At 55.9% G+C, this 16,715-nt stretch overlaps 1 protein-coding gene across 6 annotated transcripts; it reads right to left on the bottom strand.

Annotated features, from left to right (window-relative positions):
* Positions 1-1,149: 1,149 nt before the first annotated feature.
* Positions 1,150-15,438, bottom strand: TTLL1 (TTL family tubulin polyglutamylase complex subunit L1). Of its 6 annotated transcripts, none has more exons than XM_059681427.1 (12): positions 15,237-15,438; positions 12,764-12,833; positions 11,996-12,112; positions 11,321-11,440; positions 9,573-9,781; positions 8,491-8,671; positions 7,366-7,500; positions 6,657-6,765; positions 4,628-4,771; positions 3,972-4,058; positions 1,906-2,069; positions 1,150-1,424 (listed from the first exon to the last, which is right to left on the bottom strand). In XM_059681427.1, exons 3-12 carry the CDS (start codon positions 12,109-12,111, stop codon positions 1,295-1,297), a joined length of 1,395 nt encoding a protein of 464 aa, XP_059537410.1. In that variant the 5' UTR covers position 12,112; positions 12,764-12,833; positions 15,237-15,438; the 3' UTR covers positions 1,150-1,294. The 6 variants fall into 6 exon arrangements, 4 of the variants coding, with proteins under 4 accessions (XP_059537410.1, XP_059537411.1, XP_059537412.1 ...); XM_059681428.1 differs by having other exon boundaries at positions 15,296-15,433; XR_009451083.1 differs by having other exon boundaries at positions 1,285-1,424; positions 1,906-2,040.
* Between the last annotated feature and the right edge of the window lie 1,277 nt (positions 15,439-16,715).

Here is a 16,715-nt window from a genome sequence, read left to right as displayed (position 1 = left end):
CCCTCAAAATCAAAGACAAAAGGAGCGAAACCAAAACAGCCTTCAGGTTAAAAATCTCGCTTTCCCGCAGCAGCATGACTCTGGGAGATACGTAGGTTCCGGTTTTGTTTTTAATTTAGTGCAAAAATTTTAAAACGTGAATACTTTGCATTAAGCTAAATCACACATCAAAGCCATTACTGTCTGCGGAGAGAGCTCGTTTTGTACATTTGAGTCACTCCTCTCAGCCCTGGTGAACTGCACTGCTACTGGGACTTAAAGGAAGAAACACACATTTCTGCTCGTCACCCCCATCTGGGCACATGCCCCTGAGACCTGTCATTTCCTCCCTCCGAGCTCCGGAGCCATCGTGTTGTTGCTTTTGCTCCTGGTTCCTGAAATAGCTCCCGCACATGGAGGTGGGAGGGGTGTCTGTCATCCAGGACAAGCTCCTTTCAGCTGCAAGGTCTGTGCTAATCAATGACTAGCGGGGGCTCAGAATAGCCTCACACTGGGGGGAGAGGGGGCTAGTTGCCAGGAAAACCAACCATGTGATCACGGGGTTGGCACCTTCGGGCCTGCCCCTCCACCTCCAGGAGGGGAGGGCTAGAGTCAGAATCAATCACCAGTGGCCAGTGATGTATCAACCACAGTTACGTAATGAGGCTCCATAAGCATCCTGAACCAGGGCACTGGGGAACGGGCCTCGGAGAGCTCCTGGGCGCTGACACTGGGAGGGCCTGGAGCACGGCGCCCCAGGAGGCACGGACGCCGAGCCCCTCCATCCCTCGCCCTTCGCCTCTCTGCCACCTGCTGTTCCTGCGTTGCTTCCTTTGTAACAACCAGTCATCTAGTCAGTCATCTTTTCCCGAGCTCCGGGAGCTCTAACGGATTAACCCAGCCCTCGGAGGGGGCGGGAGGCTGTGATGTACCGTCCGTCGGTCAGAAGCGCAGGTGACAGCCTGCACGTGTGACCGGCATCTGAAGTCCAGGGAGTGGGGCGGTCTTGTGGGGCGGAGCCCTCAGCTGTGACCTGGCGCCACCTGCAGGCAGGCAGGGTGAGAACGGAAGGAAACCATGGGACCCAGAACCCCTGGAGGACAGACTTGCTCAGAAGTTCGTGAGTATGAGAGCAAAGGAGAAATTGAGTTTTTTCTAGGAATAGACTCCTTAACCTTCCAAAGAAACGTCTTTATTTATTTACAGGGCTTAGGAAAGGAAAAAGCTCTAGAAAAAGGAAATTTCAAAATAGGTCTTTGGGGAGGGCTGGGCGCAGTGAGCGCTGGTCCAGGCTGGAGTCTCGCCCTTACCGTGGTCACTTCCAGGTCGTGAGGAAGGATCTCCCCGAGTCTCTGGACCGGATCCCTCTGGGCCCCAGCGACTGGCCCGAGCGACTTCTCAGCTCGCGCTCGGCCCCGTCCCCCTGCGCCAGCTCCTCATCGTACCTGCGCGCAGGGAAGGAGAGACAAAGGCTCCAGGACTCGTCCCCCGTCGCCCAGGGAAGCAGCCCGCCCCTCCCCGGGTCTTGGCAGCCCAGAGCCCACGGGGCATAGGAGTGCAGCCTGCAGCTGCCGCCCGATGGAACTTCCCAAAGGAAACAGGAATGAGGCGTCAGGGGAGTGAAGGAGAGAGGTCTGGAAATGCTTCACACACTGCATCCGGGGGCGGGCATGACTGATGCACTTCAGACAGGGACGGGGTGCCCAGTGCCAGGCGTGTGGCAAGAGCTTCGCTGGGATTTATTACACGAAGGCCACACAAAGACGGGTCTTTTCTGCTCCAAAATGCTCTATCCCACAGCATCACTGATGAACGGCATACTCTGCCCACAGGCGGCAAGTCCACACAGAGCAGGGAACCCCAGCTGGCCTCGGCGCCCCCGGTCTGAGACACCCAAGGACGAGGCGCCGTCGCCCCCAAACTCACAGAACTTCGTAATTGCCAAGAACCTCCTTCGGGGGGGACTTGTTCCACTTGCAGTCTGGGATTTCGCCGTTGGGGACCGCGATGTTGAGGGTGTCGTTAATCAGGTTATACTTAAGGATCCGGTCGTTGGCGGTGCTGGAGGTGAGAGACGGAGACGCGTTAACCTAGAGAGGAAAGAAGCCATGTCCTTCACTCGCGTCACTTCCTCCTTCGGGAGAAGAGCGCACAGTGCAGCAGCAAACGCTGCCACCACGCATTTAGGTCAAGCGGTGCCTCAGACTGTTAACGTCTCCTATCTTCAGGGCACCGTTAGAGGAAGTATTTCGAGATCTACTTTTGTTATTGCTGTGTTGATACACACCCAAGGCATTTTCTCCATTGCTTTTCAGAGAGAGAGTGGAAAGGGAGAGGGACAGGGGAGAGAGAGAGAGAGAGAGAGAGAGAGAGAGAGAGAGAGAGAGAGAGAGAGAAACATCAATGTGAGAGACACATCATGCTACTGCCTCACTCCCGCATGCATGCCCTTGACAGGGAATCAAACCCGTGACCCTTTGGTGTGCAGGCTGACACTCTAACCACTGAACACACCAGCCAGGGCTGTTCTCTGCTTTGATTAGCTGTTAGATGAAACATAAGTAATATTTAAAGGCAGGGTTAGGACTTTGATCTACAAATCAGTCATCACACAAATAAAACTTTTAAGTCAACAGATATCACGAACATCTCAGTGTCGACCTGTGTGCTGAGCTCTGTCCTAAGTGCCATGAGGCCAGAGCGTTGCTGGGTCCGTGAAGCAAACGGCCTTGGACAAGTCGCAGTGTGGGGTCAGAGTCATGGTAACGGGCCCCGTCTGGCTAAGAGAGTAATACCTCATAAAGCAACATTCCGACCCAAATGAGGAGCCCATCCGACAAGTGGGAAGTTAGTCCATAGGCCTCTGAGGAGCTAGAATGTCACAAAGTGCATGGAGCCCCTCAGGCCCGCAGGCGCCTCCTCACTCTTATGTCAGGCACAGTCGTCATGACCTTGGAGAGCAGAGGCAGCAGACATGCAAGTTGTTCAGGTGCCTCCCAACCAAAATGACCGTGGGTGTGTGTTCACACAAGTAGATCCCAAAACACTTGTTCAGGGTATCGAATGCGCCGTGAAAAGGAGGGTGGGCCTCTGGTACCTCTGAAACCGCTACTGTCGCACGGCTCTTACTAGGAATGTGCTAGGATTAACATGCTGCGGCCTTAGAAGAGATATTCTCAGTTAGGGGCCCAGCTCATCCAGGAAAGCGTGACTTCCATTCCAGTTACTCTGGTTAAGACGGGAAGCAAGCCCCGCTGGTGTGGCTGTCGGTGAGCGTTGTCCTGCACACCCAACGGCTGTGGGTTCAATGCCTGGTCAGGGCACACACCCAGGGTGCAGGTTTGATCCCCAGTCGGGATGCGTATGGGAGGCCACGATCGATGTCTCTCTCTCTCTCTCTCCATTCCTCTCTAAAATCATAACAAACACATCCTCAGTGAGGTTTCTCATCTCTGAACCAGATGCCACCGCTTCCCAAGGGCTTCCGGTCTGTGAGCTCCTTTCCAGAGTGGGAGCGGCGTCCCCCAGGACAGGGCGGGGCCTCCGAGCGTGGACTCGTCCGGAAGCATCCTGGAGCGCGGGGCCATCCGCACCGAGCTTCTGTCTGTGAGCTGGGCCTCCGGAGGTGAGAGACCCGAACGGGGCTCACTTCCCACCATCAGCAATTAGACAACCTGGACATCCTGCCCTGTTACACTTACAGCCTCATCAGAGGCCCTAGTCCTGCCACCCAGCCTGGGCCGTCAGGCTAGATCAGCGGAGCCTGAGGCTGGGTCAGCGGAGCCTGAGGCTAGATCAGCGGAGCCTGAGGCTGGGTCAGCGGAGCCTGAGGCTGGTCAGCGGAGCCTGAGGCTGGGTCAGCGGAGCCTGAGGCTGGTCAGCGGAGCCTGAGGCTGGGTCAGCGGAGCCTGAGGCTGGGTCAGCGGAGCCGGAGGCGGGCAGCGGCCGGGGGGGTGGAGGTGGGGAGCAGGCTCCCTCCCACCCGCAGTTACCTCGATCAGCCAGGGCTTCAGCTTGTCGTCGATGATGATGTCGTAGCCGTAGCACTCGAAGCAGTGCTTGTCGTTGTTCATCACCGGCTGCAGAGAGAGACCAGGGTTGAGCGTTGACCTATGAACCAGGAGGTCAGGGTTCGCTTCCCGGTCAGGGCACAGGCCTGGGTTGCGGGCTCCATCCCTACTATGGGGCGTGCAGGAGGCAGCCCATCAATGATTCTCTCGTCATTGATGTTTCTATCTCTACCTCCCTCTCCCTTCCTCTCTGAAAAAAACAACAACAAAAAACGGCAGGCTCCCTTCAACCCTAAATATCTATGAAATAGCAAAGCAAAAAGCCCGAAAACAAGGAGGTTGCTGAAAATCCCCTCCCAAACCTCAGCTTCTGCCACAACATCCCTTATGGACTCAATGGGTCCAGGGGAGCTGGTGACACCAGGGGACCTGCCAGGCCCGCGGCCATGGCAGGGGCGGCTCCAGGCGCACGTGGGCAGCACCGGCGAGAAGTGCCCCCTTCCCGAACCTGCCTCAGCCTCGAGCAGGTAAGTGGGAGGTGAGACCCTAAAAACAGGTGTTTTTAGCAAAACACAAGCATCACCAGCTCCCAAGCACCTGCAGGGCGGGGTCCCCCCCCCACTCCCGGCCCTACTCACCGCCACGGCCTTCAGCGACTGCACGATGATCCAGTGGATCTCGTCGAACAGCTTGCCGGTCACCTCCTTGCCTCGGGTGCTCTCCAGGTACAGCCGCAGGTTGCTCACCGTCCACTTGCCCCCGTGGATGTGGTTGTAGTCCTCCTGGCAGGGGAAAGGGGCGGAGCCTCGGGCACTGCTCCCGGAGGAACCGAGTGCCCTCCCTCCCTCCTCCCGGCGGACCTGCCCCTGGGACCTGGGCCTCCTACATGTGCACACTTTTTAAATACTCAATTCTGGAACATCCTTACCATCAATCATTTATACCTTGTAGTGCATGCTGAGGAAGCCACCCAGACCCCCCACCCCCTTAAGACCAAGACACCTCTCACTCCACCACCAGCCACACCGACCTCCTTTCAGCTCCTACAATGCTCCCTCCTGCCACAGGGGCTTGGCACATGCCTACCCGCTGCTACAAGGCCCTTTTCCCACCTCCCCCTGGGCCACCCCTGCATATACTTCAGGCCTCTGCACAATCCCCTGCATGGGAGCCTCTCCGACCACAGGGACAAGGGAACCTCCCATTCCACGGTCTCCCCTCAGAGCACCCATCTCAGGCTGTGGCTACATGCCCAGCAGTGACGCCATCTGATGACTGTCTCCCCCCAACAGGCCCTCGGCCCCATGAGGAGGGACCAAGGTAGGGATTGCCCGGCACTGAGCCTGGGACCAGCCCAGATGGTGCGCAGTGTATATTTGTTGAACAAATGAATGGCTGAGCGTGAGTGCTCTCACGTGATCCTCCCAACCCTCTAAGGCAGTGGTTCTCAACCTTCTGGCCCTTTAATTACAGATCCTCATGTTGTGACCCAACCATAACATTATTTCCGTTGCTACTTCATAACTGTCATGTTGCTACTGTTATGAATCGTGATGTAAATACCTGATATGCAGGATGGTCTTAGGCAACCCCTGTGAAAGGGTCGTTCGACTGCCAAAGGGGTCGCGACCCACAGGTTGAGAACCACTGCTCTAAGGCTAGCGTGTCAAACTCGCTGCTGGTGGGACACATGCGGCCCACAACCAATATTTCTGCAGCGCAGCCAATATAACAGTGTGCAAGAAAACATGAATTTTATCATTGCTCTTGTTCTATTTTATACTATACTTTCTGAAATAAACCTACGTTTTTATGAAAATTGAAGCTTGTGTTTGTGGCCCACATAAGCTTAATTTAAACCTTGTTTATTTGACCCATGTAAGCCTTTGAGTTTGACATGCTTGCTCTAAGACAGCGGTTCTCAACCTGTGGGTCGCGACCCCTTTGGCGGTGGAACGACCCTTTCACAGGGGTCACCTAAGACCATCCTGCATATCAGATATTTACATTACGATTCATAACTGTAGCAACATTACAGTTATGAAGTAGCAACGAAAATAATGTTATTGTTGGGTCACAACATGGGGAGCTGTGTTTAAAGGGCCAGAAGGTTGGGAACCACTGCTCTAAGGTGATGTCATCACCTTTACAACTGGAGAGACTGAGGCTGAGAGTCCAACTCACCTGCCTGAGGTCACAGAACCAGAGAGGCAAGGCTCGCACTGGCTTCCTGTGTCCCCTTGTCCCCTCCCCGCCCCAGGCTGATGGCAGCACAGCCACACCAGGAACTGAGGGCTCCCGCGCCTGGCCGGTGCCAGGGCATCTTGCTATGGCTCCCATACCCACCCCACCTGCTCCTGCAGAAACAGGGAAAGAAAGAAACCCACAGCCCTGGCTGGGTTGGCCCAGTGGATAGAGCGTCAGCCTGCAGACTCAAGGGTCCTGGGTTCGATTCCGGTCAAGGGCACATGCCCGGATTGCAAGCCCGATCCCTAGTGGGGGCGTGCGGGAGGCAGCCGATCAATGATTCTCTCTCATCACTGATGTTTCTATCTCTCTCTCCCTCTCCCTTCCTCTCTGAAATCAATAAAAATATATTAAAAAAAAAAACCCACAGAATCACCCCGCTTCCTGCTCCGTTAGGCTGGAGGGAAAAGCCGCACTCACCCCGTGCTTCTGGATGGCGACGTTGGTGAGGTGCACAAACATGTTGTCCAGCTCGCTGGTGCTGGGCGTGTACTTCACGGTGCAGAAGCGGCAGAAGCCGAGCTTGTACCTGAGGGGCTCCGCTCAGTCAATACCCGGAGGAGAAGCACAGAAACCCGCACTGCGCTCTCTGCACGGAGCTGTGGGGCTTGTTGTTTTAACGTCTAAAAGCACCGCGTGTTTTCAATGCTTCGTTTTTTAATAACAGCTTTATCGACATGTAACTCGTATGTACATGTACCTCACCCGCCTAAAGAATTCGATTCCAGGGGTTTGGGCAAACTCAGAGTGTGCGACCATCACCGCAATCCATTCTACAACATCCGCATCGCCCCAAAAGGAAACCCCAGGACCACTGGCGGTCGCTCCCCATCCCCAGCGCGGGGCCAACACCCGTCTACGTTCTGTCTAAAGATCTGCCCGCTCCGGGCATTTCACGTAAACAGAATGATTCAACGCGTGGCCTTCTGCGCCTGGCTTCTCGCCCCGAGCACGTCTGTGAGGTTAAAAGAGCTGCTTTTTATCTGTAAGCCTCGCGTGTGATCCCTGCACTCAATGCTCAGCCCGCACAGGGCGCTGGGCACCGGTGCGCCTCACCAACCCCGCCATGGCGCCAGGGAGCGCGCACTCACAGCACCGCCTGGAGAATGGAAATGGGCCTGGCGCTTACATGTAGCAGCGCAGCGGGCGGTAGGTAGACACCAGGACGTACAGGCGCAGGTCGAACTTCCTGCCGCCGATCAGGAGCGGGTTGCTGATGTAGAGGGAGATCACGTAGGCTTCCTTCGTGGACTGAGACACAAACCTAAACGTGGCAGAGGAAGCCGGAATTAGACGGCAAAGGCCAAAGGCCATTCGGTCGGCGGTAACCAGCTCCCGCCTCTCCTTCAGTGAGAAAACAGGGAAGACGCTTTCCATGAGGAGCCCTGGGCCCGGGCCCAGCCCCCGGGGCGGCGGCAGCTGCTGGGAACCCCAGGGCCGGGCTCCTGGGGTTGACCCTCCCGGAGCTAACGATGTGTCACCAGATCTAAGCACCCATCCTGGGATCTCCCTCAGGAAAGGCTCACAGCGACAGCAGCTGAGGGCCTCCTGGAGGCAGAGAGCCGGGACAAAATGCCCTGGAATCAGTCCCAAGGAGACCCCCTCCCAGGGAGGAGGCTGGGCCTGACCTAATGCGACCCATCCCACGACGGCGCTCAGGTGCAGATCAGCAGGGTCCCTGCCCACCCGCCCTGCGAGGCGAGGCCATCGGTGCCCAGTTCACCCGGGTGAGCAGTCTCAGGGTCTACACAACAGAACGTGCTCGACAGCACGTGTCAGTGAGTCAGTCCTGGGTCTTCAGCAGATGCTTTGCTGTCTCAGAAACACTGTGACTGGCCCGGCCGGCGTGGCTCAGTGGTTGAGCATCAACCTATGAACCAGGAGGTCAGGGTTCAATTCCCAGTCAGGGCACATGCCTGGGTTGCGGGCTCGATCTCCAGTGTGGGGCGTGCAGGAGGCAGCCCATCAATGATTCTCTCTCATCATGGATGTTTCTATCCCTCTCTCTCCCTCTCCCTTCTTCTCTGAAATCAATAAAAATATATTTAAAAAAAAAACATACAAAAACTGTGACTGGACGGGCCTCCCACCAACTTCAGGAGCACAGGCTCCTGCTCTGTGACTCCCGCTGGTGTCACACCGTTTCGCTCTGCACCTCCCCTCGGGGGGAGTCCCCGGGACAGATGCGGCACTCCTGCAGAAGCCAGCCCGTGGCCGACAGACGGACGCGGGACGCTGCGGGTCCCCCACTCACGAGGACGTCTTGCTGTCCCGGGACCACTTTTTGATCTGCGAGAGCTTGTTGATGAGGAAGATGCCCTTGCCCTGGGCTTTGCCGCACGGCTTCATGATCCACGTGCTGGACGGGCTCTTCCGGAACTCCTCCACGAACAGGTTGTAGTCGGCGGGCAGCATGTAGGTGACTGGGACAAAGTCTGAAAGGAAAGGAGAGGGGACCCGTGAGCCAGCCCGCAGTGGCCACGAACAGAAAATACTGCCACTGCCTTTCCAAGGGCTGTGTCCCACCCCGCCCCCGCCCAACCCAGCGTCTGGCAGAGCGAGGACTCCTGCGTCCAGGGCTGCACAATAACTCACCGTTACTACCTGCGTGCTAAGCACGTTACAAGTCTGTACCATCGACTCCCCACAGCACTGTGAGCTAGGGACCCGCAGCGTTCCCATTTATCAGATGAGGAAACTGAGGCCCGGAGAGCTCACTTACATGGTTGTGCCCAGGCGTGTGAAGGGATTCTGAAACTATCCGACAGCCCAGCCTTTTTTAATTATTTTTTTATTTTATTGATTTTTTACAGAGAGGAAGGGAGAGGGATAGAGAGTTAGAAACATCGATGAGAGAGAAACATCGATCAGCTGCCTCCTGCACACCCCCCACTGGGGATGTGCCCGCAACCCAGGTACATGCCCTTGACCGGAATCGAACCCGGGACCCTTCAGTCCGCAGGCCGACGCTCCGTCCACTGAGCCACACCGGTCAGGGCAGCGACAGTCCAGCTTTAACACCAGACAGGACAAGGGTGTGCGCTCCCTGGGTGTCGCTAGACGCAGCATTTGCAGCTCAGGAAGTGGTCATGAGTGCTGAGCACCGCAGACATTCTCTCCCTCACAGGAAGCACACGCCCCCGGCCTCAGTCAGAGTCCGAAACTGCGCCCCACCCCCATCTCTAGAGACACCGGATCCAAAGAGGCGCCAGCGCAACCTGCACCCACACATTCACCCGTCGAAGCCAGCAGCTGTCACCTCGATGCCTTGTGCAGCTGACGTTAAAAAACTCAACTATTTACATCTGAAACCTGAGGCAGTGAGAAGGCACACACCCAGGTAGAGGTATTTCCCGTTCTCGTCCTTCTCCGCCAGGGGACTCCCCTCCTTCTCCAGCTCCTTCCGATACCGTTTAATGTTCTTCACCATCAGGTCCTTCCGGGTCAGCTCGTAGTGGTTGGGGAAGTGGTTGACTATCTGATCGTCTGAGAGCCGATAGCCAGTTTCCACACTGAAGACGTTTCGGATGGTTTGCACGCTCATCCTAAAAGGGAAGCACAGAAGGCACGCGCAGGACAGAAGCTCATGTTTGTCCACGCGGAGGGGGTCCCATTAAGGCCTGGGAACTCCCCGAGCCCTCACCCACCCCCACCCAGCACCCACATGTCCAGTGACCGGCTATGGCATGAACTGTTTGAGGCAGGAGCTGTTTTGACTATACCCTGAACAGTTTCATTCTCTGGCACACAGTAGGTGCTCAATAAATGTTTATCAATTAATGATAACGCTGATTATCGACAACAATCTAATGACAAACAGACGCTCCCAGACTCTGTAGTCAGGAAAGTCATTTACACAATATTTGCACCCAACGTCGGGAAGGACAGGGAGCTCTTAAACCCAAACCCCAGGGGTTACTCAAGGCCGAGTCAGCACTCACCCGGGCTGCCCCCCATGAAGTGAGGAGGAGGAGAGAGAGGAGGAAGGAGAGAAGGTCAGTGTCCTGCCACCCCTCTGTGCCCTCACCAGCCCCAGGCAGGGAAAGGGCAGGAAGGAAGGGAGGGCTGGCACCCACAAGGGAACCAGAGTCACAGAAAGGCAGCTGGTGGCCTCTGGCTGTGGGGTCCCTGCCCTGCCCCCACCCCAGGGCACTAACGTAAGAGGGGGTCTGGAGCACCCAAGATCATTAGAATAAGGAGATTTTTTTTTACTTTGTATTATGGTAGCAGTCAACCGAACATGAAAGTAGAAACGTGTAACAGATTCCCATGACCCAGCCCACAGCTGTCACCACCCAGCCAGCCTTGTTTCGTCTGCGCCCCGCCCACTCCCCACACACGCGCCTGCTGTTTTGTTTTCTTAATTTATTTTTCAATTATAGTTGACAGCACTGGCTTGTTCTGCAGCAATTCCCAGACATCATATCATTTCATCCAAAATGCTCCTGCAGGAACCTCTGGCAGCTAAGGACTCCCTGTTCTGATACACGACATCCTATGTTATACTGCTACCACAACTGAAAAAAGCAGCAGTAATTCCTGAATATCATCAAATATCATCAAACCAGTGTCCCAACTTCCCTAATTGTCTGATATATTTTTACAGCTCATGCAAATAAGGGCCGGGCCTTCTGATTGGTTGTTCTCCCTCTCACGTCTCTCTCTCTTTTTAATTGACTTGAGAGAGAGAGAGAGAGAGAGAGAGAGAAACATTGATGTGAGGAACATTGATTGGCTGCCTCCTACAAGGCCCTCACGGGGATCGAGCCCACAACCTGGGTATGTGCCCTGACAGGGAACTGAACCGGCAACCCTTCAGTGTATGGGGCGATGCTCAACCACCTGAGCCACACCTGAGAGGGGGCAGGGAGCACAGCACGTGCACAGGTTTAGAAGCAAGAATGACAGGGGAAAACGTGCCGCCCAGCGCATGGGGTGGAGGAATGAGGAGAAGGGGAGTGGCTGAACAGAGGCTGTAACATCTCTCAAGGCAGCGGCAGGGAGAGTGAGTCTGGAGGAGGGGGATGTGCGGGGTGAAGAAGCCCCCAGAGACCCTGATGAGCCCGCCCGCCTCAGAGACTCACGGGGCTCTGGACCCAGGTCTGCAGAGGGTCGATGACAGAGGCCACGGCCGACTCAATGTAACCCCGCCAGAGGGGGGCTGTCCTGAGCAGGAGCTGTCACCACTGAGGGCGGGAGCAGACCTGGACCGAGGGGGGCCGGGACCTCAGCCCGAGGAAGGCGGTGGAGGAGGAGAGTCCAGGACAAGGCCCAGGCTCCTGGTTGGGCGGAGCACCGTCCAGGAGGCGATGCCAAATCCTGAGACTAACTCACCTTCGGGGGTGGGGCTGGGATTGTAATCTAGGCCAAATAGCGCCCTCTCGCCATCCGAGAGGGAAGCAAATAGAAGCACGGAACCGCCTCCACAGGGCCCTCCTGTGACCCCCACCCCCACCCCTGGGCGCTGGGCAGTAAGGCACTAACTCCCTGGGCGCTGGGCAGTAAGGCGCTGACTGTGAGAAACTACCCAGAGGGGGGAGGGCTCTGGTTTTTCACCCAAAGCCCCCCCGGCGGGGACCACACTCCGCTGCCTGGGAAAGAGGACTGCGGGCCCTGAAGCGCCGCGGAACGAAGCGTGAGGAGGCACAGGACGGCACAGACAGCTGCGCCGGGACCGGTCCCCTCCGGCTGCGATCTGGACCCGAATCCGTAACTGACCGATGGGCTTCGGAAAGCCAGCGGCCCTGCCTCATACTCACCAGTAAAAATTCCAGTCCTCGCTCTCCGTCACCTGGACCCATCCTCTCTTTTCAAAATTATTGATCAGCACCGACTTCTCGATGTCAGTGACCCACTTCACTTTTCCTGCCATCATCCTGCAAGAGGGCAACAGCTCAGGCTGGGACACGTCCACAAGCTCCCGTCGCCCGGGGAACCCGAACATCCCCGGACCTTGGACGCCCCCGAGTTCAGTCCCCCCAGCTGTGGTCTCAGCCAGGGGCCTGCAGTGTCCGGGGACACCGGGCAATGTCTGGAGGCATTTTGTTTGTCACAACTGGGGGTGGGAGTGCTCTGGCATCTAGTGAGAGATGTACAGGACGGCCCCCCACAACCAACTACCCAGCTCAAATGTCAACCGTTGCCAAAGCCGAGAAATCCCGGTGGAGTAGGAAATAAAGGCAGCAATTAGCCATCAATAAATGCTCAACTGCAACTGCAACAGGGTCTCAGGTGAGAATCGCCCCCCTCTCCCCCGCCAGGCAGCACCCACACCACAACCACCCTGCCGGCCGCACAACTCGTTCCCCTACTTCAAACCAATCTCCCTGGCGGCCTCGCTCCAGCCACTGCCGCCCACCAGGGGACAACGCAGACCGGAGGGCAGCAACGGAGAACCACCAAGGCGCGTGTTGTGCTTCCCGGGCAGGAAATGGGCCCTCCGAGAAGGGGGGGATTTCTTCCCGGGCCCCTGCTCCCTCGATCGTGACAAACGGTCACTCGAGGAGAACGCCTGAGGCTCGACTTACCATCGGAACTATGGAGCCAACACGGACGCCCAATTTCTTGCCACTTCACTGACTCCCCGAGGGTTCTGGCCTAAAATACAATGAATGCACAGGTGAGATTACACAGCACAAGACCCAGGGGCACCCTGACTGTTGTGAACGTAGAGAACTGGCTAAGCCGAGGGCACAGTGGAAAGTCTTGTGTTAACAAGTGCACCAGAGGGCTACCCGCAGCACTCCTATTGCCCGGTTGTTTAATCCGGCGCCAACTCAAAGCACAGCTCAGGGACCTGCAGCAGGGGCAGCGCTCGTTAGAAATGCAAATTCTTGACGCCCCGCCACCCCATGATGCACTGGGTCAGACTTTTGGGAATGGGACCCAGCATGTGTCTGAAGCTCTCGGGAGATTCTTACGCATGCTGAGTCCCTAGTTTGAAAGGAACGGGTCTAGCCCTAGCCGGTTTGGCTCAGTGGATAGAGCACTGGCCTGCGGACTAAAGGGTCCCGGGTTCGATTCTGATCAAGGGCATATGCCCAGGTTGCAAGCTCAATCTCCAGTACAATCCCTAGTAGAGAGTGTGCAGGAGGCAGCCGATCAAGGATTCTCTCTCATCATTGATGTTTCTCTCTCTCTCTCTCTCTCTCTCTCTCTCTCTCTCTCTCTGCCTCTCCCTTCCTCTCTGAAATCAATAAAAATAAATATATATTTTTATTTATTTTTTTAAAATATATTTTATTGATTTTTTACAGAGAGGAAGGAGGGAGAGATAGTTAGAAAAATCGATCAGCTGCCTCCTGCACATCTCCCACTGGGGATGTGCCCACACCCAGGTACATGCCCTTGACTGGAATCGAACCCGGGACCCTCCAGTCCACAGGCCGACGCTCTATCCACTGAGCCAAACCGGTTTTGGCATAAAAATATATATATATATATTTTTAAAAAAGGAACAGGTCTAGTTCATGTATTTGGTTCCTGTCTTCAACAGGAATGTGGTCCCACTTTTATCTCTTGCTGAATCTCCAGCCCCCCAGAGAAGTGTCTAGTAAAAGCACACAATCAATATTCAATGAATTAACAAAAATAAAGATGTGAATTCCCGGCACACACCATCAGGTAAGAGCTGCCTGTGCCAAGCAGTGAATTGGGCACGGCCTGGCCCTGCAGGGGAGAGAAACTTGCACACGATCACCCAGGACGTGCCACAGCTTTGCCAGCACATGAAGTCGGGGCCGAGAGGTTAGCTGATCTCCGCTGAGCGAGGGAACAGCTCGGGGATCATCCACGCCTACAGCCCCAGGAGGACAGAACTCTGCCAAGAGGCCTAACATCCTGGAGTTATGACGACTCTCAGGCAAAAGCCAGGACAGCCTTTCAGGAGAGACAGCAAGCAGGGCAGCCCGTCTAACTCTTCTGGTCCAGCCTTCTAAACCCAGAGCCCGGCCCTCATCCCACTACCCCAGACTATCGCTGACTTCCCGTCAAGTCCCAGCTGGGCCCGGACTCTAGGGCACCTGGATTTGTTTCCAGCTGGCCTTCTTTGACAAGGAAAAAGCGCCATCTTTACTTACTATTTTAAAAATGTTTTTATTGATTTTAGAGAAAGAGGAAGAGGGAGAGAGAGAGACACATACATGGATTGGTTGTCTCCTGTAGGAACCCTGACCCAGGATCAACACTCCCCTCCACCCCGACCCCCCACCCCCAAACTGGACATGTGCCCTGACCAGGAATCTAATTCGCGACCTTTGGGTGCACAGGAGGACACTCTAACCCAATGAGCCACACCGGCAAGGGCCAAAAGCACCGTCTTTAAAGAAGATAATAAACAATAACGTAAATGACTTCACATCAGTGCATCCGATGGCAGCTGTATTGCCACCGGGAGGCAGTGCCATGCTCCACGGAACTGTTGGCTGTGCCTGTGATTCTTTGAGTGCAGAGCAGGCTGAGGGCTTGCGCTACCACAGCCTCGCACTGAAATGTGCTCTTTCCCAACAAAGAACCGCTCTGCAAACTGTAAATGGCTTACAACGACACGATACTTTTACGTCTAGGATGGATGCCCTGTAATGACCCAGCTACTCCATGAGGTGGATGGCTCGCTCTGCCCACACCCACTCTAAGTGGTAGGGAACCGGAGGGGAGGTGCCTAGGTCCAGACCCCAGAGAGAGGGGAGCAGAGCGGGGAACCCCAGGCTCCCGCCTGCCTGCCGCGCAGAGCCCTCGCCACAGGTGCACGGCGCGCAGCAAGAAGCCAACTGAAACAATACAGACTGCAGCAGCAAGAGCCGAGGCACAACGAAATGCTGCGAAAACAATCTTAAGAGAAATGCAATTACAAGGGTCCAGCGGCACAGGGTAAGGAGGAGGAAGGGGGACAGCAGCCAGATCATTCTCCCAGGAGGGCGCGGCCCGCCCAGCACCGGCTGAGCATCACCCTAACGGGGAGAGGACCCGGGCGCCCACACTCGCCCGCGCATGCGCACTCACGCACTCACGCACAGCCACACCCTCGGTCCCGGGAGGCGGCCGCCCGCGCGGGGCCTCACCTGTGGGCGCAGAGCGCGGGGCAGCACCGAGGAGCGCGGAGCAGGGGGGCCCCGCACCGCGCCCAGGACCCGCGTCCAGCCCGCCTCCTGCGCTGGCAAGAGGACGCCGCCTGCCGCCCCGCGGATCGAGCCGCCGCCCACCACTTCCGGGGCGGCGCCCTGGCAACCGAAGACGCTACCGCCGGCGCTACAACGGCTTCCGGGGTCAGACTTTCCCGGTGGGTCTCTGAGCCTCGGGCTGAGAGCTTAGGAAAAGCCAGCCGTTTAGCCTCCACCCCCACCACCACCCCACTACCCCCACCTACCCCCCTACCCCCCCACCCCGAGCCTTTTAACCTTCAGGGCCCAGAAATGAGGCTGAGAAGGGTGTGGGCGCGGGACCGAGCCTGACAGCGCGAGGCAGAGCGGCGCTTTGGTTGTGGCACTGCGGCCAGTCCGCTCTTACCCCTCCGCTGCTCAGCTCCTGTGTCCGCAAAATTGGGACAGCGTAGCGCCTACCTGGTAGACTTCGTTACAAGGACACTATGACAAGGTGAATGCTGCACATAGTAATCCATAAATGTCATACTCAGCCAGGACCGGGCAGCTCAGTTGGTTAGAGCGTCCTCCCCATTCGTCGAGGTTGCGGGTTCGATCCCGGTCAAGGCACATATGAGAAGCAACCAATGAATGCAGAAATAAGTGCAACAACACATTGATGTTTCTCTCGCTTCTTCTCTCTCTAAAATCAATACATTTAAAAAATATATTTCGTTATTGATTTCAGAGAGGAAGGGAGAGGGAGAGAGAAAGAAACATCACTGATGAGAGAATCATTGATCTGCTGCCTCCTGCACGCCCCCTACTGGGGATCGAGCCCGCAACACGGGCATGTGCTGTTGGTCGGAATTGAACCTGGGACCCTTCAGTCCGCAGGCCAACGCACTATCCACTGAGCCAAACTGGCTAGGGCTAAAATCAATAAATTTTTAAAAAATTAACTAACTGGCCTACTCAAAGTTCAGCTCATTTGTGAAGTGTTCCCTTGAGTGTGGGATAGGTCTAGTTCTTCAAACTATATATTTTAAAATTCTCTCTGTAAGGAAGAAGCAGCCTGGTTTAGTGAGAAGCAAAACTGAAGCCAGACCTGGGTTGAATCCTTATTGGGGCATTTAAGCTGAAGCCATGTGTCTTAGTCTGTTCCGGCTGCTATAATAACAAACACTAGAGGTGGGGTACCTTCTAAACACCACAAATTAATTTTTCACAATTCTGGCACCGGCAGATGGGTCTCTGGTGAGGGCCTGCTTCCTGGTCATAATGATTGGTTACCTTACTTTGTCCCCCCATGGCAGAAGGAGTGAGGGTGCTCCTTTGAGGTCTCTTTTATTCGGGCACTAATGCCATTTATGAGAGCTCCACCCTCATGACCTATTCACTT

Source organism: Myotis daubentonii, chromosome 2, assembly GCF_963259705.1.
Source record: "Myotis daubentonii chromosome 2, mMyoDau2.1, whole genome shotgun sequence".
NCBI classification, from domain to species: Eukaryota; Metazoa; Chordata; class Mammalia; order Chiroptera; family Vespertilionidae; genus Myotis; species Myotis daubentonii.
Note: the sequence above shows the minus strand (reverse complement) of the source record. Positions and strands in the feature narration are given on the sequence as shown.